The 18,503-nt window shown below is 35.5% G+C and overlaps 1 protein-coding gene across 3 annotated transcripts in view; it reads left to right on the top strand.

The window, feature by feature from the left end:
- MMUT (methylmalonyl-CoA mutase) overlaps window positions 1-18,503 on the top strand; it is a 40,299-nt gene that overhangs the window by 10,511 nt on the left and 11,285 nt on the right. For all 3 annotated transcript variants that reach the window (XM_033102720.1, XM_033102723.1, XM_033102721.1), the window contains exons 4-9: window positions 195-352; window positions 3,277-3,448; window positions 4,690-4,938; window positions 7,631-7,742; window positions 8,859-8,974; window positions 10,341-10,456. In XM_033102720.1, the coding sequence (XP_032958611.1) occupies window positions 195-352; window positions 3,277-3,448; window positions 4,690-4,938; window positions 7,631-7,742; window positions 8,859-8,974; window positions 10,341-10,456 (923 nt within the window). The remainder of the gene's footprint in view (window positions 1-194; window positions 353-3,276; window positions 3,449-4,689; window positions 4,939-7,630; window positions 7,743-8,858; window positions 8,975-10,340; window positions 10,457-18,503) is intronic.

Raw genomic sequence — 18,503 nt, 5'->3', positions numbered from 1 at the left:
ATTTAATTGGAAAGTAAATTAAGTGTAACAAAGTAAACATTAAATACTTTCAGTTATTAATATAAGTTCCTCAGTATCTCTGAGTTGAACATTATTTTAAAAAAATATTGTCTTTTAGAAAATATCCTTAATGAAAAGTTTTTATATTTTTATTCACTGTTGTGTTTTTTTTTTGCTTGGTTTTTGTTATACAGCACATGCCCAAATTTAATTCAATTTCAATTAGTGGCTACCATATGCAGGAGGCAGGAGCTGATGCCATTCTGGAATTGGCCTACACGATAGCAGATGGACTGGAGTACTGCAGAACTGGACTCCAAGCTGGCCTGACCATTGATGAATTTGCACCAAGGTGCGTAAATGAAACTCAGATATTGTCTCAACAGTAAGATAATGCATAGGACCACTTTCTGAGCATACAGCAAAATATATTGATAAAATGAATATTTACATATGAATGTTATACTAGATTTTATGTTTTATCTCAGTGATAATCATTGAATAAGCCAATACTGCTTATAATTAAAAATTGGAATTAAATTGGAACATATTTCTTGGTAAATAAGAGGAATCTTATCTCCTGTTATTCAGAGAACATCATTAATTGGCACATTTTGACACGTAATATTCAAATGTAAACATGATGTTTAAGACAGTCTTTTATTTTTTTTCATTTTAAAATACAGAAGTCATCTATTACATTTTATTATGTTTTTCTGTTGCACTTACAAATGTTTTGGAATTCATAGTGATATTAAAAACATCTTTGTTTCAAAATTCTTGTTAATAAAGTTGTATAATAAACATGGAAAAACTTAAATGAAGTTTATGAAGTATTAATATTTAAATTCAGGATAAAAAATTAGTCCAATGAGCAATTACTTGCTAAGCTTTGCGCTGGGCCAAGCACTAGCTTATGTGCTGGGACTACAACATGTGAAAAATGTGGGTTCTACCCTCAGAGAGTTTGTAGACTGGTGAATACTCCTTATACCAGGAATCGTTGCATATAATGCCAGCAATTCTCAGAGAGTGGTCCAAGGACACCTGGGAGTCACTAAAACCCTTTCCTGGCTTTTACAGGTCAAAATAGTTTTCAGGATTATCTTAAGACTTTGCCTTTTGCATTTTCATTCTCTCAAGCGTGTACAGGGGTATTTTCCAGAGACTATATGATATGTGGGATTGTAACAGATTGAATGCAGAAGCAGACATGTGACTCCAACTATTTTCTATTCAACCACACATTAAAGAGATTTGCAAAAATATAAAACAATGACATTTTTGTTATAATTTTTCCTTTTATTATTAGTATTACTTTTTTAATAATTATTATTTTTGATAATACTTTGACTCTTAATTCTGAGTCTGGCTCATTCACTAATTTGTCTAATGTAGACTTTGGTAAAGAAAGGTATTATTTTTCATAAAAATTTTACTAATGTTAACATGTTGTAGATTTATTGTTATTTCTAAATGAATTGATATGTAAAATATTGATAGATATTATCCAAATGAAAAAGTTTTCTTTAAGTGATTGACTCCAGGGCCAGAGCTGAGAAAAGTATAAGTTGAGCTGGGAATGTTTTGTACCAGAAAGCAAGGAACTGCTCAAACAGTGAGGAGGTGTAGCATGCCAAAGAGAATGGGAACCTGCTTGAATGAGCTGCTCTGGGCAAGTTTGGGACAGTTTAATAATTGAAAAGGCTAGTCATGAAAGTGAGTTATAGAACTAAGTAAGAGGGAATTCGTGCATCTACAGTGAATTTCAAAAAAAAAAGAAGGAGATAAAGTTTGGGCAAAGTGCATGTTTACAAATGGACACTAACAGATACAGATGGAACGATAAAATTGGAAACTCAGAATTTTTAAGCCCACAATGTAAGAATGTTAATAAGCTAGTGGGAATATAATTATTGTACAGTCTAAGAATCCATGCTACAGATTATTAATTACAAAAGGGTGAAGGTCCTTTTAAAATGGAGAGTTCCAGCAGTCACTACCCTCACCAGGAATTCCCACACTTTGTGGCACAACCTGAGGTGACAGGCCTCCTGGTGCAATGCTATAAGAAGTACACGACACCCCAGCAGTCTCCTTGCTAAAAAAGTGTTAGCCTGGCTCAAACGTATCACATGGACTGATGAGATTGGGGAAAGGGGCCGATATAAGCACTTTTATAAACAAATTTAAATATGGCCTGAATATTAGGTTACATTATTAAATTAGTGTCATATTTCCAGGGTGTGATAAAGGGAGGTGATGATGGAACAGAAATGCTGATTCTTAGGGGATGTTTGCTGAAATGATTGGGTGAAGTGCATTACATCTGCAAGCTACTTTCCAACAGCTCAGCTGACAGATTGGTATATACATACAGTAAACAATTGGAAAATGTTATCAACCAAGAGGAGAGTTTTCTCTGACAAATTTCTTCAAAAACACTTAGGACACACATTCCTGATAGCAAATTCAAAAATGAAACTATAGCTCCCAGTGCCAGGCCTGCTCTCTGTTTCTTAGAGATTATTTTTAAATTGTGCTGCAGTTTAGACTCAAGTAAACATTTATTTGGCAATGATAGAAAAAAGTTTCCTTTAGTAATTTTTAAGAGTGAAAGGGATCTTGAAAGCAAAACATTTGAGAACTGTGTTTTAAGAACTTCTTCCAAGTGTATACTCATATCAAGAATTTTTTTTAAGTTTTAGTTTTTTAAGGCTCACCTTGTTTTATGTAGGGATTGACAACCTTTGTGCTTTTAGATCAGGCAGGTAACCTAATGTGTACAGGATATAAGGTAAAAGAGTAGTGGATTGGGAACAGTTGAAAAATACATGCCTAGACTAAATACACAGCTATTCTTAAAAAAAACCCACAAACAACAAAAACAAAACTGAATTGCTATCCAAACAAGTTTGTTTTATCCCCTTTGTAGGTGACCTATACCTTTGGGTATTCTTGAAATACATATGTATTTAGAAAGTGAATTATTCTTTAAGGACACAGAGGAGCTTCTTTCCTAAAGAAAACCAATTGTAAAGTGAATAATTCTTACCTAAAGCACATAATCACAGCTATTTCTACTGAATGCATAAAGCTGTACTTTTTTATGTTAGGTTTAAAGTTACTGAAGTGTATATATGCTTTGATTTTACTTTGAATTAATTTGTTTGAAATTAAAATTGGACATTGTTTTAGTGTGTGATGCAGTCAGTTTTATTTTCCATTTTATATCGCTAAGTGTATTAAATTCTGGACTTACCATTACTATTTTAGGTTGTCTTTCTTCTGGGGAATTGGGATGAACTTCTATATGGAAATAGCAAAAATGAGAGCTGGGAGAAGACTCTGGGCTCACTTAATAGAGAAAATCTTTCAGCCTAAAAACTCTAAATCTCTTCTTCTAAGAGCACATTGTCAGACATCAGGATGGTCACTTACTGAGCAGGTATGTATATAAAGTGCAGAATTTTAATGAAGTCATAAAGTTACTTCTAAGCAACATGACACAATCAGGAAATAGATATAAGAACCTATCTGCTAATATTTGAAAATCATAATTATTCTGAAGCATCATTCATACTTAAGTTTGGTTTTACACATATTATAATAAATAAAATTGCCTCCCTCTAGTGGTTAACAATGTAAAATTATTTAAATCTTCGCTTACATGTAGTGCTGTTTTATTTAAAAGTGAAAAAAAATGTGATGAGGAAGAAATACAAATCATAATTCAATAACTGTTATCTTAAATAATTTTGAGTTAAAATTCATAACATAAAGCCGCCTAATTAAATTTTATTTCATATGTATATTTTTAAAATTATAGTTATATGTTTAAATAAGCATGCATGTGACAGACCATTTAAAAACTATCATCACTTGGGTAATTTATTTTAATTTAATTTCATTTTATTAAAAAATTGTATGATGACCTTTTTTTACATGGGTTTTCTTTATATATTTTGATGCATTTAAAATAATTTATAATTTTAAAGTTAGATTGCTTTCATACATTAAATAGTGAATAAACACTAACGTACTCCGTATTAAATATAACTTCATGTTCTTATAAATGAAGAAATATAGATTTCAGGGTTGGAAGGAACTTTAATAATTGTTTTTATCTTAAACACCTTATTTTTACACCTGAGGAAATTGAAGTTCACAAAGGTCCAATGACTTGCCTAAATCACAATTAGGAACTCAGTAAACTAGAATCCAAGTTTCCTATCTCATAGTCCATTGTTCATCTGTGTTTTATTAATAATTTGTTAATAAATCATTTACTGAGTACCTGTTTTGTGTACATCCTTGTGGTAGATACTTCAAGGTATATAAAATAATTAGGATATAGTAAATTATGAGATGAAGGATGTCATAATTTAAGTAGACAAAGTATACATTCATGATATACTTACAGATGAGTCGGCAATTCAAAAGTAAAATTAACAAATATTTAGTATTTCAGGGATTATAAGAAGCAATATTCTAAACACAGACTAGACACTTTGACTCTTAATTCTGAGTCTGGCTCATTCACTAATTTGTCTAAATTTACTTCATATTCTGAAGCTTAGTGTAGACATTGGCAAAGAAAGTATACAGCAGCCACTGCTTAATCATATCGTCTTTTTTTGCTGTTATATGTATAAACTGTTGCATTTTTTTTTCCATCAAATGTTTTAGGATCCTTACAATAACATTATTCGTACCACAATAGAAGCGATGGCTGCAGTGTTTGGAGGTACTCAGTCTTTGCACACAAATTCTTTTGATGAAGCCTTGGGTTTGCCAACTGTGAAAAGTGCTCGAATTGCCAGGAACACACAAATCATCGTTCAAGAAGAATCTGGGATTCCCAAAGTGGCTGACCCTTGGGGAGGTTCATATATGATGGAATCTCTTACAAATGATGTTTATGAAGCTGCCTTGAAGGTCAGTTTCTTCTCTTTGAAACTTTTGCCTTCAAAATTTACAGGCTTATAAAAATTTATAGATGATTTGATTTGTGTATCAAATTATAGATTTATATCAAGATTAATACAATGTCTGAAAGAAAAGGGAGATTTTAGATTTGACTTTTCTAGTATTCGAAACTGAAACTTAATTTAAAAATTCATGTGTGTTTGTATTAAAGTAGTTTATTCAGAGTTAAAAAGACAACTAATTTTAAAAGGCTTACAACAAAAAACCAGCAGTCCTTTGTCCTCCATTTGCTTTTGTCCTGCTTTCCTGTGTTACCTATATCTTTTGTTTTTATCTCCATATTTAGATTTGCAGTTGACCCTTGAACAACAGGGGCTAGAGCTGCGCAGGTCCACTTACCTGTGGAGTTTTTTCAACAAATACACAGTCGGATGCAGAGGACCAACTGTGTGCATTCTTCTATGCCATTTTATATAAGGGACTTGAACATCTATGGGTTTTGGTATCTGTGGGGGACCCCAGAATGAATACCCCCACCGCCCCCACCGTGGATACCCAGGGGCGACTGTAGTTAAGTTTTGGGGAGAGTCATACATGGATTTTCGACTGAATGGGGGTTGGCGTCCCTAATCTCCATGTTGTTCAAGGGTCAACTGTACCTGTATATACTGTTTGTTCTAATACTATCCATTTTGAACATTTGCTAGCCTGGTAATTTAATGTTTTGACTGATTCATAACCCTTTTCCCTCTCGTCCCATACTACTAATATAACTATATCTCAATAACAATTTTCCCTGAAGTTCTCTAATGTTATTTGATTCAGACTGGTTTCTCTCCAGACCACTGCTGTCCTTTTCACTTCTTTTTGCCATTATCCTGGGATTTCCTTTCATCTGCTGTGTTAATTCTGTATCCTGAATCCTGTGTTGATTTATCCCTTGTTATTAAATCACATCTCATAGGCACCTCCTGAAAAACGTGCATGAGAGATGAATTATTTGAAAGTTTGGATGTTTGAAAATGTCTTTATTCTACTCTCGTGTTTGATTGATGGTCTGACTAGGTTTGCAATTATTTTCATTTGGGAGTTTGTAAGCAAATTTATAAATATTGATCTATTTTTTATTGTAGCTTTTTATTCTAGCTTCCAGTGTTTCTGTTCAGAAATCTGATGCCATTCTCATTCAGTATCTTTCTTTCTGAAAGTTTCAGGATCTCTTCTGTGTTTTTGTGTTGATGTACCTTGGTATGTGTGTAGTTCCTCCATTGTACTGGAGCTTTGTGGGCCTTTTTCATGTCCTTGTAGCTCTGGAAAATTGTCTTGTGTTGTTTCTTTGATAATTTTCTCCCTGCCATTTTTCTGTGGTTTGTTTTTCTAAAACTCCTAGTTATCAAATAAGGAAGGACCTCCTTAAATGATACTCTGATGTTCTTATCTGTTCTATAATCCATCTTTGAGTGTTCTGTTTTCCTGGAGAGTTGTCAACTTTACCTGTCTATTTAAATACTTCAAAATTCATGTATCTATTTTTAATTTCCAAGAGCCCATTTTTGTTTTCTAATTTTTCCTGTTGTATGTCATACTATTTTGTTTCATTAATACACAATCTCTTATTTTTCTGAGGATATTAATTTTTTTGAAGTTTTCTTTTACATCCTGTATTGTCAGTTTCCTCTGTGTGCCTTTTGTCTTTAGTCTTACCATTCAGAATATGGGTTTTTGTTTCAGTAAGACATCTTACCCCTTGCCTCATTCCCTAGTTCATTTTCTGTAGACAATAAACTTTGCTTCTCTTGACAGAATGGGAGATGGGTAGTTGCAAATTCTCAAGTAGTCCCTGTCTTTTTAGCTTCTTATCTTATCCTTGGCTTGTGTTGAATCCAATATAGATTCCTCTTTCTTGAATTCTTTGGGGGGAAGCAAGTTTGCCTTGCTCCTTTCTGCTAAGTCATGTACTATTCCACCATCTCTTTTCCACCATTTCATTTATCATGAGGCTGTGATTGAAAGTTTAGATGATCCCTGGTGTCAATAAAGAAGGAGTATAGCATTATTCTGTTGCTCAAGTCAAAAGTAAAATTGCATTTTGAAATATATCTTTACAGAGTATTTCTGTAACTATGAAAACTTTATTTTATGTAACTAAAAATAAAGATCAAAGAATTGATGTTATCTTTAGTTTTCTCCCAACACTTGAGTAAAAAGTTTGCTTTTCCAGAATATACTTGTTATTTTCTGTTGTCTTTTCAAGTAACCTTAAACACCAAATTTCTTTCTTTCTTTGAAAAGGTATAATTGACATATAACATTTTATTAGTTTTAGGTGTACAACATATGATTGGATATATGTATACATTGCGAAATGATTATAGGAATAAGTTTTCATTTGGGAGTTTGTAAGCAAATTTCATTTGGGAGTTTGCATCCATCATCACACATAGTTACAGATTTTTTTCTTAAAAGGAGAAGTTTTAAGATCTAGTCTCTTAGCAACTTTCAAATAATAATATAGTATTATTAACTGCAGAATTTCTAATTAATGCTCTTGATGTTAACTTAATTCTTTTCTTATGAATCACTAAATTTACCAGTAAAATGGTTTAATATTGGTAGTTATGTAACATAACAAAGTTGAATAGTTTATAAAACTATTTTTATTTTCTCTTCTCGTTTTATTAATCTGTGTTTTTCTTATTAGCTCATTAATGAAATAGAAGAAATGGGTGGAATGGCCAAAGCTGTAGCAGAGGGAATACCTAAACTTCGAATAGAAGAATGTGCTGCCCGAAGACAAGCTAGAATAGATTCTGGTAAGATAAAGTAGAAAAGTTTATGTGTGAAATTCAGTTTTTAAAAAGAAATATTAATTTCTGTTTTAAGATAACATACATAGTTCATAAAGCAAAAATGATGGAAAAATGAAACTTGGGAAAAATGTTTCTCATCTAAATCTGTCTATCTGTTAATCCCTCTCTGTGTTTGAATTCTTGCATGCATGGATGCACGTGGGCAATCATGTGTACGAAGTATAGAAAGTATGTGTGGAGGTATGCCTATTATGTATATAGTATACATGTGTGGGTGAGTAGCTTCAACATTTTGAAGATGACATCGTCAATTGGTCATTGTGCTTTGCATTGGAGTATTCATTCATTCATTCATGCATTGATTAATTAATTCATTCAATCAGTCAATACTTTTTTAGTCTTAAGTGTTTGAGACACTGCTCTGTGTGGGCATACAATTGTAAACAGGGATAGACCTAGTTTCTGCCCACATAGAGCTTACATTTTTTAGTAAGAAAGAGAGAGAAATTGAACAACTAAACAAGTAAATAAAAATTATAGATTGTGATAAGTTTTATGAAGGAAATGAGAAGGGATACAATCTGGGGTAGGAGTGGTAGGATGTTTTTAGATAGAATAATAATCTGGTAGTTTGAGGCAAAATATGTTCTTTGTCATGTTAAAGAAATGTCTATAATTCTGGTTTATCATTTACAGATTTTAAAATATATTTTGCTTAAAAGCGATTGGCTATAAGAGAATTGAAGAAAATATTAGAAAACCTGTTGGGTGTTGGGTATTAATCCTCTACCTTATAAATCTTAGATGGTAACTGCTATTAGTGTTCTGATTTTGTAAAAATGTTAGAAGAGGGTTTATCAGAAACTCTGGGAAAGCATATCATTCAGGAGAATAATAAAAATCTGCCCTTACAGAGATTCTGATATATACCTGTTCTTTCCCCTCCTACCCCCATCTCAGATTGGGATTTGCTGATCTATATTGAAGTTTCATTAAGAGTTAAGAATACTACTTCAAAATATTAAATTTGTAAGGAAAATACATGATGATCAGATTATTACTATTGGCAATTATTTCTGAGTTGAATCTATATACTATTTTTCTCTGGGAAATTAACAGGTTCTGAAGTAATTGTTGGAGTAAATAAGTACCAGTTGGAACAAGAAGAACCTGTGGATGTTATGACGATTGATAATACTTTGGTGCGTAAGAAGCAGATTGAAAAACTTGAGAAGGTAATAATAGCTATCATGTTTTGGGTGCTTTCTATATTCTGGGCTCTGGCTAAGCCCTTGCATTGTCCTGCTTCATCCTTTCAACAACCTCATGAGGTGGGTATTATTTCCCAGCAATTTAAAGATGAGGAAACTAAAGATAAGGGAAATTGAGAAACTTAGATAAATAACTGAGCAGCCAAGACTCAAATCTAAGTCTGTTGACACCAAAAACTCAAGTTTTAAATTATAATATCTGTCTCTGGGAAACTTATATGTTATTAAAAACTGCACCATAATAATACCTCCCATAATTTACAGATTAGAACTAAGGCTTAGATGGTTATGTAACTCAGTTTAAAAACAAAATAAAGTCCAAAGTCAGTGTTTGAACCCAGGGCTTTGCACTGTAATTTATTTCCATTAGAGAATGGTTTTGCTTTGTTTTGTCCTGATTTTTTTCCTTTTTTTTTTACATTCAAAATGAGCAGGAATTATTTTATTTTGTGGACCTGCAGTTCTCATGTAGAGTAGATTCCTGGGGGTGGACGGAGTAGGCCTGGCCAGGGTCCACCCCCATCAGTCCAATAATGGAATTGGGTTTTTCCTTGCCTTTAATATAAATTTTCTGGCCCGCCTCTGCTTATACATACTATATCATTTTAGTGACCTTTGGAGCAGTATAATATTTTAGACTCTTTTACAGGTAGTAAAAACTTACAAAAAATTGGATTTTAGTTAACTTTGTTTGGATCGACAGAGCAGAGTAGAGCTAGGACCTGAGAGAAAATGTTTTTGACCGTGCTTTTCACTGTCTTTCTCTATTGCAGTATTTCTCATGCTCTCTCTCTCTCTCTCTCTCTCTCTCTCTCTCTCTGGATTATTTTTAACTACAAAGAATAACAATGTACATACATATTAGGAATATATTGTTAATTAAGCAAATCTTAAAATGTAACTAAAATATTCTCTAAATTGTAATTATTTTTCTCTTCCTTGTCATTATTAATCTTTAGTGTGCCTTTGAAATTCCTCATATAAAAGAGCCACTTATTTTCAGTGTATTGCTACATTAGAAAAACCTAAGTAGCATGTGCTACTTGGTCAGCACTATTTTTTGCTCTGATTGTTTCTGATTTATCAGGGTTTTACAGAATTGAGTATTATTTTTGCAAGTCCTTAAATGTTTATGGAATGAGTAAATAAATAAAGGAATATCAGACCTAGGATATATGTTACGCTCTTCTTTTTTTTTTTTCCTTCTTTTGTTTTTGAGGTTAGGATTATGGGAAAATTACCATATGATGTATATCAGGGTCTAATTTCCTGATCTCTGTTTTATTCTCTATTCCCTTAAATCGTCCCTTTTCTTGACCTTTTGTATAAGGTCAAATGTAGCAGGGATCAAGCTTTGGCTGAACGGTGTCTCGCTGCGCTGACTGAATGTGCGGCCAGTGGAGATGGGAACATTCTGGGTCTTGCAGTGGATGCAGCTCGTGCAAGGTGAGGATATGTAAGTTTAAAGATTTCCAAACAGTAGTAGTTGACCAGTTTAGCTTTTCAGAGTGGACTAATATAAAAGGTTGATCCTTTAAATCATGGGAGCCTAAAAGAAAATATTAGAAACCAAAATAAAGTTAATTCTTGTTTTTCTTAAACATCTATGCATTTAAAACATTCATATATCTTGAATGGAGTATACTGATACTTGTGTATTTCCCTGTGGCTCAGGACATTTGACGTTATTGTAACAAATCCATGTCGCTTATTTGCAAGTTGAAGTTTGGTGTACTTTCAAGTATAGGGAGACATCAGTATGTAGGAAAGCAAACTTGTCCTTTATCCAGAACTAGACTGTATGTCAAGGCTATTCACTATATGGACATCTTTGAACAGACAGTCCAGAATAAAGGGCAGTCACTGCTTTGCCATGCAGGGCATGCAGAAAAGCGAGTGACCCACAGAAACTTTTCTCCCAGGGTGTAATAATGTTACTAAATAAATTATTTTTGCTTTTATTACTCATTGCTTAAGATAATGAACTTTTTAAACATGTTTCAAGTGTTTAAGAGGTAGAGTGAATAGTATGTGGGTTGATTACTTGTTTCAGTTTTAATTTTTTAAGAGAAGTACCTGCTTTAAATCCTCCAATTAAAAGGAACCCTCCCATTCCTTTTAAATTAAAGCTTAGTCTTACCATAACCTGCACAACTGTGCTGCCTGTGACTCTGACCTACCTCTGGCCTGCTTCCTTCACTATGCTGTGTCCCCAGCATAGTCCTTTCTAGCTTTAGAATACAAAACATGTCTTGCTATCTTCTGAGCCTTTGCATTTAGTGTTTCCATTTCCAAATTCGCTTCCCCTTTATGTTCTCCTTCTCATCACTTAAGTCTTAATTCAAAAGTCATATCTTCTGTGTCTTTAAAATAGCTTTCGCAGCCACCCCATTCTATTTTGCCTGTTTTAGTGTCTTCGTGGTACTTGTCTTATGAAATTATCTTACTAATTTATTTGTTTGCTTGTGTATTGTTTGTATTCCCTGACTAGGTGATAAGTTCTATAAGAGCAGGTACTTTTCTATCTTATGTATTGATGTATCTCTATCATTTACCAGTACTTGGCCCATACTTGGTACTCAGTACATGGTAAATGAATTAATAAACAAATAGATGGAATATGCTAAAAAATTTGCTTTTTATCAAAAAGTATCAGTGGGAATAGTGCTCTTTACCTATTTATATTGTTGCGGTGAATTATGCAGTAACCTCTAGATATGCTTGTCTATTTATAGTTCTTAGCACAGTCATTTTTTCGTTGACAAATGTTGAAAAGAGATTACTATGTATAAAGGCATCCAGAATCAATATTTATAAGTATTCTGAGGAAAGATGTTTTCATGAATGCAGCAAAACATATTCTTTTTTTTTTTTTTTTTTTTAATTTATTGGGGTGACAATTGTTAGTAGAATTACATAGATTTCAGTTGTGCAATTCTGAATCACATCATCCATAAATCACACTGTGTGTTCACCACCCAGAGTCAGCTCCCCTTCCATCACCGTACATTTGATCCCCCTCACCCTCATCCCCCACCCCCCAACCCCCTTACGCTCTGGTAACCACCAAATTACGTTCCCCAGATTAATTTTCAAACCCCGTGGCCATCCTGTGGTCACCGACTGCCCTCCAATCCCCTCACCCTCCCCCCCACCCCCCACTCCCCCCGCCCATCTAGCAACCCTCAGTTTTTCCTCATTGTCTCCCAAACAGTTTCTGATTAGTTCATTCACTTATTCTTTTCTTTAGAATCCGCAAATAAGTGAGATCATATGGAACTTATCTTTCTCTGTCTGACTTATTTCACTTAACATAATGTTCTCTAGATCCATCCATGTTGTTGCAAATGGTAAGATTTCTTTCTTCCTTATGGCTGCATAATACTCCATTGTATAAATGTACCACAGTTTCTTAATCCAGTCATCTACCGATGGGCATTTTGGTTGTTTCCATGTCTTAGCTATTGTGTATAGTGCTGCAATAAACATAGGAGTGCATAGAGATTTTTGAATTGAAGTTCTGGATTTCTCCGGATAGATACCTAGGAGTGGAATTACTGGATCATAAGGTAGTTCCATTTTCAGAATTTTGAGATACCTCCATACTGTTTTCCATAGCGGCTGCACCAGTCTGCAATCCCACCAACAGTGCACAAGCGTTCCCTTTTCTCCACTTCCGCGCCAGCACTTGTTGTTTGTTGATTTATTGATGATAGCCATTTTGACTGGGGTGAGGTGGTATCTCATTGTGGTTTTTATTTGCATTTCTCTGATGGTTAGTGAGGTTGAGCATTTCTTCATATGTCTGTTTGCCATCTGTATGTCCTTTTCAGAAAAATGTCTCTTCAAGTCCTCTGCCCATTTTTTAATTGGATCGTTTGTTTTTTTGGAGTTGGGTTGAGTAAGTTTTCCATAGATTTGTGATATTAATCCCTTATCAGATATATCACTGGCAAATATCTTTTCCCATTCAGTAGGATCCCTTCTTGTTTTATTGATGGTTTCCTTTGCTGTGAAAAAACTTTTTAGTTTGATATAATCCCACATGTTTATTCTTTCTCTTAGTTCCCTCGCGCGAGGGTGTATATCAGTAAAAATCTTACTCCGGGTAATGTCTGAGAAGTTTCTTCCTATATTTTCTTCTAGGTATTTTATGGTTTCAGACCTTACATTTAAGTCTTTAAGCCATTTTGAATTTATTTTTGTATATGGTGTAAGGAGGTGGTCCAACTTCATTTTTTTGCATGTGTCTGTCCAGGTTTCCCAGCACCATTTATTGAATAGACTGTCATTACTCCATCGTACATTCTTGCTTCCATTGTCGTAGATTAAATGGCCATATAGGCGTGGATTTATTTCTGGACTCTCTATTCTGTTCCATTGATCTATGTGTCTGTTTTTATGCCAGTACCATGCTGTTTTGATTACTGTAGCCTTGTAGTATAATTTGAAGTCAGGTATTGTTATACCTCCCACTTTGTTCTTATTTCTCAAGATTGCCTTTGCTATTCGGGGTCTTTTATGGTCCCATATAAATTTTAGGATTATATGTTCTATTTCTGTGAAAAACGACGTTGGCAGTTTGATAGGAATTGCATTGAATATGTATATTGCCTTAGGCAGTATGGACATTTTAACTATATTAATTCTTCCTATCCATGAACATGATATGTGTTTCCACCTATTTATATCTTCCTTCATTCCTTTCATCAGTGTCTTATAATTTTCTGAGTATAGATCTTTTACTTCTTTGGTTAAATTTATTCCCAGGTATTTTATAGTCTTTGGAGCGATTGTAAATGGGATTGTTTTTTTAATTTCTCCTTCTGATGTTTTATTATTGGTATATACAAATGCAACTGATTTCTGATTATTAATTTTGTATCCTGCCACTTTACTAAATTCATCTATCAGCTCTAATAGCTTCTTGGTGGAGTCTTTAGGGTTCTCTATATATAGTATCATATCATCTGCATACAATGATAACTTTACTTCCTCCTTACCAATCTGGATGCCTTTTATTTCTTTTTCTTGTCTGATTGCTGTGGCAAGAACTTCTAGAACTATGTTGAATAGAAGCGGAGATAATGGGCATCCTTGCCTTGTTCCTGATCTTAGGGGGAATGGTTTTAGCTTTTCCCCATTGAGTATGATGTTAGCTGTGGGTTTGTCATATATGGCCTTTATTATGTTGAGATAAGATCCCTCTATTCCCACTTTCTTAAGGGTTTTTATCATAAATGGCTGTTGGATTTTATCAAATGCTTTTTCTGCATCTATTGATATGATCATGTGATTTTTATTTTTCATTTTGTTAATGTGGTGTATCACATTAATAGATTTGCGGATGTTGAACCACCCCTGCATACCAGGAATGAATCCCACTTGATCGTGGTGAATGATCTTTTTAATGTATTGCTGAATTCTGTTTGCTAATATTTTGTTGAGGATTTTTGCATCTATGTTCATTAAAGATATCGGCCTGTAGTTTTCTTTTTTTGTGGTGTCTTTGTCTAATTTTGGGATCAGGGTGATAGTGGCTTCGTAAAAAGTGTTTGGGAGCCTTCCCTCCTTCTGGATTTTTTGGAAGAGCTTGAGGAGAATTGGTGATAATTCTTTTTTGAACGCTTTGTAAAATTCACCTGTAAAGCCATCTGGTCCAGGGCTTTTGTTTGTTGGGAGACTGTTGATTACTGATTCAATTTCCGTGGTGGTAATCAGTCTATTCAGGTTTTCTGTTTCTTCTTGAGTTAGCCTTGGAAGGTTGTACGCCTCTAGAAAATTGTCCATTTCTTCCAAATTGTCAAATTTGTTGGCATATAGTTGCTCATAGTAACTTCTTAAAACTCTTTGTATTTCTGCAGTGTCCGTTGTCACTTCTCCTCTTTCGTTTCTGATTTTATTAATTTGGGTCCTCTCTCTCTTTTTTTAATGAGTCTGGCTAATGGTTTGTCGATTTTGTTTATCTTCTCTAAGAACCAACTCTTGGATTCATTGATCTTTTGTATTGTTTTTCTGGTTTCTATTTCATTTAATTCTGCTCTGATCTTTATTATCTCCTTCCTTGTGTTCCCTTTGGGCTTATTTTGCTGTTCTTTTTCCAGATCCCTTAAATGTGAAGATAAACTGTTGATTAGTGATGTTTCTTGTTTCTTTAGGTAGGCCTGCAAAGCTATGAATTTCCCTCTTAGGACTGCTTTCGCGGCATCCCAAAGATTTTGGGTCGTCGTGTTTTCATTTTCATTTATCTCGAAATATCTTTTGATTTCTTCCTTGATCTCCTGCTTGACCCATTCATTATTTAGTAATAAGTTATTCAGCCTCCATGAATTGGTGTGTCTTCCCGTTTTTTTCCTGTAGTTCATTTCTAATATCATAGCATTGTGATCAGAGAAGACAATTGGTATGATTTCAATTTTCTTAAATTTATCAAGACTTGTTTTGTGGCCTAACATATGATCTATCTTGGAAAATGTTCCATGTGCGCTTGAGAAGAAGGTGTATTTTGCAGCATTGGGGTGAAATGTTCTGAAAATATCGATTAAATCCAAGTGGTCCAATGTATCATTTAAGGCTGTTGTTTCCATATTGATTTTCTGTCTGGAAGACCTGTCCCTTGTGGTCAGAGGTGTGTTGAAGTCCCCGACTATAATAGTGTTACTGTTGATCTCTGCCTTTATGTCAGTCAGTACCTGTTTTATATATTTAGGTGCTCCTATGTTTGGTGCATAGATGTTTACTAGGGTTATGTCCTCTTGTCGGATCGATCCCTTTATTATTATATAGTGCCCATCTTTATCTTTTAGTATGTTCTTCATTTTAAAGTCTATTTTGTCAGAAATAAGTATTGCAACTCCAGCTTTTTTCTCGTTTCCATTTGCATGAAATATCTTACTCCAACCCTTCACTTTCAGCCTGTGTGTGTCTTTTGTTCTGAGGTGAGTCTCTTGTATACAGCATATACAAGGGTCTTGCTGTCTTATCCAGTCAGCCACCCTATGTCTTTTGATTGGAGCATTTAATCCATTTACATTTAAAGTGATTATTGATAGGTACATAGATATTGCCATTTTTAAATTTGTAGTTAGGTTGTTTTGATCTTTCTTCTATTTACAGAAGACCTTTTAGTATTTCTTGCAATGCTGGCTTGGTGGTAATAAATTCCTTTAGCTTATTTTTTTCTGGAAAGCTCTTTATCTCTCCATCAACTTTAAATGATAGCCTTGCTGGATAAAGCAATCTAGGTTGTAGGCCTTTGTTTTCCATCACTTTAAGTATCTCCTGCCACTCCCTCCTGGCCTTCAATGTTTCTGTAGAAAAATCATTTGATAGTCTTATGGGAGTTCCCTTGTATGTAACCCTCCGTCTTTCTCTTGCTGCTTTTAGGATTCTCTCTTTGTCTTTAAGCTTTGCCATTTTAACTATAATGTGTCTTGGTGTGGACCTGTTTGGGTTAATCCTGGTTGGAACTCTCTGCACTTCCTGGACTTGTATGTTGGTTTCCTTCATCATGTTGGGGAAGTTTTCAGACATTATTACTTCAAATATGTTCTCAATCCCTTGCTTGCTCTCTTCACCTTCTGGTATTCCTATGATGCGCATGTTGTTGCGCTTGATGTTATCCCAGAGGTCTCTTAGGCCATCTTCATTGTTTTTTATTCTTTTTTCTTTTTGTTGTTCCGTTTGGGTGATCTCTGCTACCTTGTCTTCTAAGTCGCTGATTCGATCCTCTGCTTCATCTAGCCTGCTGGTAATTCCTTCAAGTGAGTTCTTAATTTCGGTAATTGTGTTCTTTAGTTCCAACTGGTTTTTCGTTATGATTTCTACATCCTTCTTTATGTTTTCTCTAAGCTCGTTTGTTATGATTTCTACATCCTTCTTTATGTCTTCTCTAAGCTCCTTAAACATTCTTATCACCAGTGTTCTGAACTCTGTCTCTGAGAGGTTGGTTACGTCTGCTTCATTTGGTTCCAGTTGTGGAAGCTTCTTCTGTTCTTTTATTTGGGACGTGTATCTTTGTTTCCCCATTCTGGCTGACTGTGTTTATTTTGATATATTAGGTAGATCCCCTAGAGTTCTTAGTTCTTGCTAGGTTATCTTGTGTAGTATGTGTCCTTTATATTTGACTAGCACCACGTCGTCCTCCTCTGCGTGTGCTCCAAAGGTGAGTCTTGTGTTGTGTACACTGTCCCGTTCAAGAAGATCTTTAATTGCTTCCCGCTAATGAGCAGGTGGGGTCAACTCCTGGGCTGACCTGCCGTGAGACTTGGCTCTGCCCCCCGCAGGGCACTCTGCTGCGTGAGGGTTGACCACCCCAATGTGATTTGGCCTCTATGGGCTCCAGAGCCTGCCGAGAACCCCCTCTAGGTATGTGACCTGCAGGTCAACCCCGGCTGCACTCCGATTTGGTCTGGAGTTGGCCCCCAGATATGCCGAGTCCCGTGCCACCCAAGCTGGGCCCCGGCAGGGAAGTCCCAGAACAAGGCAAATCACCAAGCACAGCAGCAACGACAACAGCAAAGAAGAAAAAAAAAAAAAAAAAAAAAACAGCCGATAACCCCCGCTCGACACAGGCAAAGATATCAAAGATACAAGATAAAGCAAAACAAAACCAAGCAAAGCAAAACAAAGCAAAACAAAAAGCAGCGACCGTCTCGGCCTGAGCCCATCAAGCAATGACCAGGTTGTCCTCTGCTGTACCAAAGAGCCCCCTGCTTATTGCGCAGGCAGAGCCGGTCACCTGGTGCTCAGAGAGACTTTGGGACTGCAGACTTAAAAGCGTGGGCCTGAGGGGTCTGGATGATAGTCTCCACAAAGTCAGTGCAGCTTCTGCCCTTGTCCGCACGTATGCACACCGAGAGGAGCACCACCAGTCCTTTGTCCAGAGCTCGTGAGTCCTAGGGCACTCCTTCAGTGTGTGTGTATGGGTGCGGGCGGGAGATTTCTGATCTGCTGACCGTGCCTCACAAGCTGGGCCCCGGCAGGGCAGTTTCAGAACAAAGCAAATCACCAAGCACAACAACAACAACAACAACAAAGAAAAATATCAAATACGTTCACATGCAAAAACCACCTGATAACCCCACTCGACAGAGGCAAAGATATCAAAGATATAAAGACAAAGCAAAACAAGACAAAACAAAGCAATACAAAAAGCAGCGACAGTCTCGGCCTAAGCCCACCAAGCAATGTCCAGGTTGTTCTCTGCTGTACCAAGGAGCCCCCTGCTTATTGCGCAGGCAGAGCCGGTCACCTGGTGCCCAGAGAGACTTTGGGACTGCAGACTTAAAAGCGTGGGCCTGAGGGGTCTGGATGATAGTTTTTACAATATCAGTGCAGTTTCTGCCCTTGCCTGCACAAATGCACACTGAGAGTGGCACCACCAGATATGTGACCAAAACTCTTGAGTCTTAAGGCACCTCTTCAGTGTGTGTGTGTGAGTGCGGGCAGGAGATTTCTGATCTGCTGAAAGCCCAGAGCTGCGCCTGCCTCA

This window comes from Rhinolophus ferrumequinum, chromosome 3, assembly GCF_004115265.2.
Source record: "Rhinolophus ferrumequinum isolate MPI-CBG mRhiFer1 chromosome 3, mRhiFer1_v1.p, whole genome shotgun sequence".
NCBI lineage: Eukaryota > Metazoa > Chordata > Mammalia > Chiroptera > Rhinolophidae > Rhinolophus > Rhinolophus ferrumequinum.
The sequence above is the reverse complement of the archived record's forward strand: the minus strand, read 5'-3'. Positions and strand labels throughout refer to the sequence as shown.